Here is a 9,133-nt window from a genome sequence, read left to right on the forward strand (position 1 = left end):
TAGAAGATGGTCTAGTCTCAACTGGAGATGGAAAAGAAGTTGCTAGAAGGTTGGGATGGACTTGCCTCCACCCCAGCCCACATAGAGACCAAACCAAAATGTCTATTCACCAGGACTAGAACCCAAGGCCGCAGATGGCAAATGATGCCTGAGGGTGGAGGGCTGGGCTTGAAGGGCAGTGGCAGAGCTGATGGGGTCAGAGGCTGCTCAGAGTCCCAACGAGTTCCAGCCCCGCTCTCCCGCACCCCCTGAGGACCTCAGGGCACACCAATAACTTTCTAGTCCACCTCGCAAAGGGGATTAAAACAAATGGACAGGGAATAGTTACGGTGACAGCGGTAGCAGCTGCCAGGTTGAATTTTATCAGGCTCTCCTGATCATCACTTCAAAAATCCCCCTGGGTCCCCCATGTCCCCTCTGAGAGAGGTGCTGTCACACTCCCCATTTCACAGCCGGGCAATCACCTGAGGTCAGTGATTGAGGGAAACTTCCCAGAGCCCAGTGCGCAGCACTCCGTTTAGACTGGAGGGGAGCTCGGGGTAAACCCAGGGTGTGGGGATGTGTTAGGAGAATGAAACCTCCAGGGGCCTCCTCTGTCTCCAGTCTTGGATACAGGAGCCCCAGCCTGCTGCCCCTGAGTGACTGCTGGGGTGACTCATTGGGTGGCCAGCTGTGGGACCCCACACCCGCAGTCAGAGGTGGGGAGGACCCATTCACGAGGAGAGGTGATTGGATTTCTGGCAAAGCTCGAACTTGCTTTCTCCTGAAACTGGCCTAACAGGTTGGTGTGAGAGGGCTGCCCAGGCCTGTGCTGGCGCCACCTCTCCTGGAGAAAGAGGACCTATGTGAGGTCCCCAGAACCTCCTGCCTTCTCTCAGTTCACTGTGGGTGGCTGTGCAGGAGGGGAGAGCTCCCCCTGAGAGGGGAGCCAGCCTAGCCGTGCCCCCAGCCCGTTCAGGCCTGCGTTCAGCTTTGGCCCAGCAAGATTTGCTCAGTTGGCAGATGAAAAACCAGGCCCAGGCGCAGGGGCCAGGAGATTCAGGGGCTGTTAGAACACTCAGTGACCGTGAGGGAAACATCCCAGTAAGACCTCTCACTGACGAGAGAAACCTGGATGGCCTAGTGGCATCTCTGTCCTCAAAGTCATTCCAGAGGAGGACTGAGTCCAGGGGGGCACACGGCACAGTACCAATCTCCAATCCCACCTCCCCTTGGCCTGGCAGAATCCTCCAGGGCCCAGCCCCAGCCCTAGCCCCTGCCCCCTCCTCCAGAAAGCCCTCCTGAATTGCCCCACCCCTTCTCATGCACTCACCACCTTGTGGGTGCCAAGGCTTTGGCCTGCTAGCCGCTGGGAGGGAGAGCAGAGTTCTCAGAGTTTGAACCCTGGCTCTGCCCCTCATAAGCGGTGTGATCCTCAAAGAGCCGCCACCTCTCCCTGAGTCCTACCTCTTCAGCTGTAAATGGGGACAACCTCTGCTGTGTGCAAGGCTGTGGTGAGAACCCAAAGGAGCAAGAACCAGGATGACGAAGTTGCAGTCCTCACCTCCTCCCACTCCACCCCACCCCACCCTGCCATATCCCAGACATCTCAGCCTCCTTTGGCTTCCTGCCCCCAGGCCATCTCGGGGCCACCCCACCCTGCTGACAGGTCTAACCCAGAAATGAGATGGGCATCAGATCACAGCACTTCCCTGATACACTCTGAAGAGGCCCTCCGCCACACCACGTGCCCCTCTGCCCCGGGCAGCTCTTCCCGACTCCTTCCTCCTATCATACCAGGTTTAGACCTGCTTGGGGCCATTGCACTGTCAGCTCCTGCCACCTGGGTGTCCTTTCCTAAGTTGTCCCGCTCTTTGCTCACGTGTTCAGGCTCAGTGTCACCCTGCTTGAGAGAGTTCCCTGAGCCTCTCATCTGCAGCAGTGTCCCCACACCCAAAGACACTCTGCCCCATCCTCTGCTTTGCTTTATTTACTCTCAACACTTGTCCGGAGTGCCCATTTGTTCACTTGTTTGTTGTCTCTTGCCCACCAGCCCTAGAGCCCTCAAGGATGGACACCATGTCCATCTTGTTCCCTGTTGTGTCCTCAGGGAACTGCATGAGGTACGAAACCCTTGCCCATTGTCTGCACCCTGAGACAACTGCCCTGTGTTGGCAATGAAGTTGCTGGGCTTCCTCTGGCCACAGCAGCTTTCTGTCCAGGCCGCCGCCCCAGGTGGAGAACAGCCCGCCTTTGGACACTCCTGTCTGCTACCTGCCCACTGACTGGGTGACTCAGATCTGGGGGGAAAATAGACAGAGAGGTCGTCACAGGCGTTTTGGGAGTCACACAGTCACTAAGACCCAGGAACTTTGCACATCCCTAGCGGGACCCTGGTTACCTGGAAGAGGCGTGTCATCAGGTTCTGTAGCCTGCAGAGAAGGTAACAGGCTGAATGGCTGGGCACGACTCCCAGGAAAGACAGCCCTCACCCACTTCCTGCTCACTCTCACCCCAAAGCAACTGCGCTCTTTGCCCCCAAAGCCCTGGGCCTCCGTGGTTCTCGTTAGCCTCTCCCGCCTCCTCTACTCCCCACACCTTCCTGCTCTCCATCCGCCAGCATCCGCCTCTTCTGATCTGCAACTTTAACTGTCTAGAGGCTAAGAAAACAGGAAGGTGAGCACCATTTCTACAGTAAAGGTTGGGCCTGGCCAGTGTGGCTCAGTGGTTGACCACTAATCCATGCACCAAGAGGTCGCCAGTTCGATTCCCAGTCAGGACACATGCCCAGGTTGTGGGCCAAATCCCCAGTGGGGGGCATGCAGGAGGCGGCCAATTGATGTTCTCTCTCATCAGTGTTGCATCTCTCTCCCTCTCCCTTCCTCTCTCTCTAAAAATCAATAAAAAATAAATAAATAAAATAAGGGTTGGAAGGCTATGAACGAGGTTCAGGGGAGCTTTTCTGTGAGGTATTCAAGTCAAGGTGCAGAAAACTTCCGGACACAGTGGGATGCAGGCGCTGAAGTGCTCCAGTCAGACTGTCAGACAAAGGCGAGTTGTCATTTCAACAGCTCTTCTCCTTACTGTTAGTGTGCAGAACCCTGAGCGAGAGGAGCGGGTCCCCCAGCCCCACCGCCCCCACCTGAGGCCAGATCCTGTCTGCCAGCTTACTGGCCACTATTCCCAACTCACGTGTCTGCCCCACTGCACACAGTGACCACTCCCCAGACCTGCTTGTGGTTGGGAACAGGAGCTCCCCGTCACGCCGCAACACTCCCTGTCCCCTCTCTGCAGGATGACTGGCCATCACTTCTCTGACTACTGGCCTCCTCATCTCAAAAGATGCTGTCTGCAGGAGTGGTCCACAGCATCCACCCCCCCTAGAATTCTCCACTTTTCATCTTTAATTGGCTCCTGTTTACACATCTTAGGCCTGGTGCTCCTCCGAGCCCCCCACGCCTGGCAGTAGCCTGGGCAGTGGCCCTGCAGCAGTCCAGCGGGCCCTCTCCTGCCTCCATCCTCCCAGGGGAACGAGGAGGAATGAGAAAAGGTGCACCTGTGCCCGGGCAGGGCCCCTGGGCTTGGCTGACCCAGACATAAAGTGGGATGATGATGATAAGATCAAAGGGGACAGAGTGTGTACAAAACTCAAAAGAGGCCCCACTCAGGGCTCCATAAATGAAAGGCACAATTTTATTGTCATTACAGAAAAATCAGTAGAAGAAAAAAGACTACCAAACTTTTTTTTGTTATAATAATTATTTTATAAAGTCTTATCAGATATGTGTGTTTTTCTTTCTGGGGACAGGCAAGCACCTTCCTGGGCAGGAAGCAGACCCAGCAGAGTGGAGGGGCAGCTAGTGAGACCAGCTCTGTGCAGACAGGGCTCTGCCCTGCTGGGGGCGAGTGTCAGGCTCCGCTGGGTGCTGAAGCTTTGGCTCCATTTTCTTGTCCATGCGCCCATCCTCCCAAAACAGGGCTGGTGCAGAAGAAGGTGGACACATTCGCAGATGCAAAGTCAGCGTCAGGACATCCATGGCTGCCTTGGGTCCAGCAACCCGTCTCAGGATGGGGCTCTCCGCAGCGAGGAACCAGAGAAGCTGCGGCAGAGCTGGGGTCTCTGGAGCGCTCAGGGCTCAGGGCAGAGAGGTGGGGTTGGCTCACCCTGAGACCAACCCAAGGAGAATAAATAAATAAATACTGTATAACTGTGCAGTCCCCAGCCTGGCCTGCTCCCCCACCAGGGGACTGTCACTGTCAACCGCAGTTCCTCTGGCCATCATCCTCCCTAAGATAGTCAGGTTGGGAGGAAGGGCCCGTCCCCTGTGAACTGAGAAAGCAGGCCAGCAGTCTACAGAGTTCAGGAGGCCACGGCAGGTGAGTGGGAGCCTGGGCCCAGCCCACAGGGTGAGACAAGATCCTGCCTGTCTCCCTCTCTTCTAACACGTGGCTCACCATCATGGAGCCACATGTGAGCTGGGGGCCCACTTCCACGTTGTGTGACACTTTCCCCTACTCCTCGCTCCCAGCCTTGCTCCTGCTGACTCTTCCTGGTCCAGCTGCCAGAAGCACGTGGGCACCAGGAGGACTGGAGTAGGGACAGTGACAGCCCAAGTCCAGCTGGGGCCAGTGTCCCCTCCAGAGGACGGCTGAGTGAGGTGAGGAAGTGCCTCAGCCGGTCAGAGCTGGAAAGGGTACTGTCGTAGGTAGTCAGCCATGCGCCGGGGCAGTGGCAGGCAGTCCACGTCGGCCACCAGCCGATTGATGACCAGGCGGCACAGGTGCTGCAGGCTTCGGGCACTGCTCCTGCGCACAAAGGGCTGCACCAGTTTTAGGTGCACGGCAGTGGCCACAGGGGCAGGCAGTGCTGGGTCACCATCTTCCTTAGGGATAGGCAGGGCCGGAGTGGGTGCAGGGTCCGGGTTGTCACTTCGGGTGTCAGCAGCACAGGAGGCCACATAGTGCTGCACAAGGCTGACCACATCTGGGAAGGCCAGGATGCGTGGCCTGGACAGGCAGTTGGAGTCCAGGCGAAAGCTGGAATCGGCATACTCAATGCGCACGTTGGTCGGGCCACGGGTGGTTTTGACCGACAGTGTGAACAGGTAGCTGGGGTGGGTGCTGTCACGTACTAGGAATGTACCCTCTGGCATCTTCTGCAGGTGTTGCCGGGCCTCGCTGGCCGTAATGGAACCCCAGTACCAGCCTAGGCAAGTGGAGAGGGGGCCAAGAGATTGGTCACAGTGGAAATGATCTGGGGGCACCAAGCCAGGGCAGGACTCTGTCTCCCGCTTCATGCTTCCCTGGGAAGGGCTGCACCTCCCCCATCAGACTCTCTTGGATAGGGCTATGCCTCTCAAATCAGGCTTAACAGTCAGAGCTAAGCTTCCTCTTTCAGACTTGCCAGGTCAAAGTCTGACCTCTCCTCAGACTTACCAGATTCCCGAAGGTAGGAGAAAGTCTTGGCTATGCAAAGCAGATCCTCCTCTGGGTCTAGCACCTTGGGCTCACTCTCTGGCTGGGCTGGGGTCTCCTCTGCCACCTCCTCCAGGAAGGCCCCATCAGGCAAAGGCTGCATAGCTGGTTCAGGCTGGGCCCACAGGGGCCGCTGCCCCATCCGCTCCACAGCCAGCAAATGACAAGGTCTAGAAGGAGGTGGGTGGGCAGTGAGTGGAGGCCCTGTGCTCTCCCCACTTCCAAAGATCCCCTGTGCCCCAGACTGGCTACATGACTCTGGCCAGTCCATCTCACTGAGCCATAGCTTCCCCTCTGCCCATCCACAGGCTCAATGAGTCCAGTACCCCACCTCCCACTTATCATCACAACATTCCCCTTGATTGCTTCCCTAGATGTGGGTTCTCTTTTGAAAGAGACTTCTCCACCCTCTTGCATTTGTTGAACGGTAAGTAATTGCTCTCTCTATTTTGCACCAATCAAAACCACAGATCATTCCCTACAGGCTTTCTAACTCACAGCGGCCAGTTGGTGTCCCCATCACACTGACAGGACTCAGTGCAAAGACGCCTCACATCGGTACCCTCCTGGCTGAGGTGGGCTGATTAAATGGTACTGGCCCTGGGTGAGCCATGGGAAGGACCTAGGTCCACACCAGACAGGAATTAAACAGGTCAGCTTCCTATCCTGCTCTCTGCTCCTCCTCGTTGAGTGTCCAGTGCGGTCACTGGCCTCTAAACGCTCCGGCAAGTCCCACCTTCCACAAATATGAGCTCCTGCCAAAGGGCAGTGTACTCATCCCACATTCCAGGTCCGACCCTGGCAAGCCCTACTAGGCTCTGTGGTCTTATGCAGACCTTGCTCTTCACTAGAACTGTTTCCCCGCCGGCTAGGAAGGGTCCTACCAGCCCAGATGCTGAGTGCTTTGGCCACACCATATCTTCAGCTGGCTAGAGTTGGGTCACTGAGCTGGTCCCAGTCTGAGCAGTAGGTTCCTTCTAGGGGAAGCACACTGAGCATGGTGATGCCGTGCTTCCTGGGAATGAGGGGCATGGCTCTGGTTCCCTAGGAAGGGGTAATTGGTCCCCCCCTCACTACTCATAAAATGCATCCTTAGGCCTCAGCTCTGGGTCTGGTACCCTGCTAGACCAAGATAATGAAACCATGGGCCCAACCCTCAAGGAGAACTTATACCCTAGTTGTAAAAGCAAAGGGTGTCATGGGGGTGTCAGGATCTCTCTGCTCCTGAGCCGAGCCTGCCAGGCCAAAGGAAGAGGAGAGGAGGCCCTCCAGGTAGAGATGACAGCATGAGCAAACAGTGCCAGACATCGCTCAGGAGGCAGGAAGAGGCGGGTAGGAGCCAGCAGGGGAGCCATGCCCAGCAGTGAAGGTTAGAGGTGATCCTTAAAGATTTTAACAAATAAGGGCCCATAAGCACTCATGAGCAGAAGGGGCCACAAGACTCTGGCGTACCACAGCCTGCCTCATACCTCTCCACACCCACTCTGGCTGCACTATGGGGGCTCTGGAATCAGTGAACTGGCTGGTGGCCTGCCTGCTGGGCCTCTTCCAGCATGGTGGGCAGTTAGCCAGTCAGACTGGAGCCTCTGGGGGTAGCCATGTCTAGACAACTTAGAAGGGCCTAGGTGGGTGTGGGCAAGTCTAGGGCTGACATGGTGTTTGGGTGTGTGAATGACCCTGTTGGGTCCACAAGCTTCTGAAGAGTGACTGTGTATCTGGGGAGGAGTGTGTCCATGGCTGTGTCATCATCATGGCAGGGGCGGTGGCTGGTGTATTCCAGGTGTGGGTGGCCTGTACATGTATGTGCCTATTGTGCAGCCTACCCAGCCTGGGAGTCCCACCTGGGGACAAGTGCCAATGGGGCAAACTCAGCCCTGAGGGGGGACCCCTCCACAAAGCTGGCAGCCCAAGACTACAGTTGGGAATTCCTTCTCCTACCCAAGGAGGGTCCAGCTAGCCTGTGGCTATGTGTGTGGAGGTCTTGAAATCTTGCTCCCTGACACCCAACTCTGGCCCTGAGTTTCAGATGAAGCAAAGTTAAAGACAGTGTGGGACTCTAGAACTGGTGTTGGGGTCTGAGGAAGGCAGCTGGGGGTGGTGGGGTGATGAGGTGTTCAGGAGTTCCAGTTTTCAGGGAGGAGGAAGGGAGATGCCTGCGATAATCAGGGAGACATATGGAAGTATATTCTTCCTGGCATCTCCTGATCTCCCTGGAAGGAGCATTGCTTAGAGCAAGGGCAAGGGGCACCTCAACCTCGCCCCACCTTCTACCCTTCCTCACTTCACTTGGTATCACCCAGTTCTGATAACAGCAGCCACTGGGCCACCCAGCTCTCCGTGGGGCTTTCTGAGCTGTCAGATCAGTCTGGAAAGCATCAGACCCCTTGGTTGAAGGTGACGTTGGTCTCTGGGTGTTTGAAAGGAATGTGCTAAGAATGCTCAGCTGAGGCCAAGACTGTCTTAGCCCTACCCCACCCCCGCAAGACTTTGGGAAATTAGGAGAAGGGAAGCAGGACCCAAGACTGGACTGTGTCTGGTTGCCCCAGACAAACCCAGGATCCCCCAAGAGTTGCTGGTCGGCAGATGCCAGCCTGAGGAGAGACAAGGATCTCAGGCTGGTTCCCAAGAAAAGCCTAATTGCTAGCTCGTGGCAGGAGAGGGGATGGCCAGAGAGGGGCTGGGGCTGGCTCAAGGTCACACAGTGGGCCCAGTGCCGGCAGGCTGGGGTAGAGGGCTCTGGGGCCAGAAGGGGGTCTGGGCAGGTGAGCCACATCTTGGAGAATATGCTACCATTGGCGTCTATCTGCTCCAGCCAGAACCGGGTTTCGCCCACTCTGTGTTCCTCCTGTCCCCAGCCGACCCCCAGTTTTCCAACAGGAGTTGGGAGGGGGAGGGTTGACGGTGCTGTCACCATACCTTGTTGTCTCTCCCTATGTCCTTCTCCGCTTGGCCATCTGCAACCCGTCAAGCCCTCATACCCCACGGCCAGCACGAGGCCGACACTCTGGGGTGTCCCGGGCGCGGAGGCCGGGCGAGGCAGAGCTGCGCTTACTCACCCCTGAACGCAGAGGACCATGTCCCGGCAGCAGTAGCGGCAGCTCCGGAGCGGGGTCTCGGCCGGACGGCGGCGGCTGGAGGGAAGCAAGTGAGCGCAGACCTCGGGGCAGACAACCAGGGCGCCTCGGCGGCTGCTAGGAACTGAGAGGCGGCGGCGCGGGCGGACCGGGAGGGCGCGGGGGGCGGGCCGGGAGGGCGAGGCGGGGCGAGCCGCCTAATCTTTTGTCCTCGGTGTCCCAGCCCTTCCCGGAAGCGACGTCTTCCTAGAACTGCCGGCTCCGCAGCCAGGCCGCCGAGCGGCGCGGGCGGGGCCGTGGGCTCCGGCGGCGGGGCGGCGGGGCCTCCAAAGGAAACACCTTTGACAGATTTCCAAGAACTTTCCAGGAAAAGGAGGCGGGGCCTCGAGCGCCGACCAATCGCAGCGCAGGAGGCGGAGTCGAGTGACCCGCGGCTGACGTGAACTAGCGGGTTTGAGCGTGACCGGGGAAGAGTAGGGACAGACCCGATCTGGAGAGGGCCGGGAGGGGCCGGGGCTCTACCGACCAGAGGCCAGACTTCCCCAGTGCACGCACTTCGTTTGGGCCAGGCGCCCTGTTTCCTTGCAGATGGCAGCGCGAGGGCG

The 9,133-nt window shown here is 57.8% G+C and overlaps 1 protein-coding gene across 3 annotated transcripts; it reads right to left on the reverse strand.

Annotated features, from left to right (window-relative positions):
* Nucleotides 1–2,933: 2,933 nt before the first annotated feature.
* Nucleotides 2,934–8,628, reverse strand: CISH (cytokine inducible SH2 containing protein). Of its 3 annotated transcripts, none has more exons than XM_036267547.1 (3): nucleotides 8,511–8,628; nucleotides 5,416–5,624; nucleotides 2,934–5,185 (listed from the first exon to the last, which is right to left on the reverse strand). In XM_036267547.1, the coding sequence occupies exons 1-3, from the start codon at nucleotides 8,528–8,530 to the stop codon at nucleotides 4,659–4,661; spliced, it is 756 nt and encodes a 251-aa protein (XP_036123440.1). In that variant the 5' UTR covers nucleotides 8,531–8,628; the 3' UTR covers nucleotides 2,934–4,658. The 3 variants fall into 3 exon arrangements, with proteins under 3 accessions (XP_036123440.1, XP_036123441.1, XP_036123439.1); XM_036267548.1 differs by lacking the exon at nucleotides 8,511–8,628 and adding an exon at nucleotides 7,174–7,204 and having other exon boundaries at nucleotides 5,416–5,628; XM_036267546.1 differs by lacking the exon at nucleotides 8,511–8,628 and having other exon boundaries at nucleotides 5,416–7,055.
* Between the last annotated feature and the right edge of the window lie 505 nt (nucleotides 8,629–9,133).

This window comes from Molossus molossus, unplaced genomic scaffold, assembly GCF_014108415.1.
Source record: "Molossus molossus isolate mMolMol1 unplaced genomic scaffold, mMolMol1.p scaffold_m16_p_18, whole genome shotgun sequence".
Classification (NCBI taxonomy): domain Eukaryota; kingdom Metazoa; phylum Chordata; class Mammalia; order Chiroptera; family Molossidae; genus Molossus; species Molossus molossus.

What these genes read in the sequence shown, in the direction of transcription:
- CISH (XM_036267546.1), bottom strand. Translation starts at nt 5,725, where the DNA reads ATGGACTGGCCAGAGTCATGTAGCCAGTCTGGGGCACAGGGGATCTTT. An exon ending in CTCCTACCTTCGGGAATCTG is followed by an intron (nt 5,186 to 5,415) that starts GTAAGTCTGAGG and finishes CCACTTGCCTAG; the next exon opens with GCTGGTACTGGGGTTCCATT.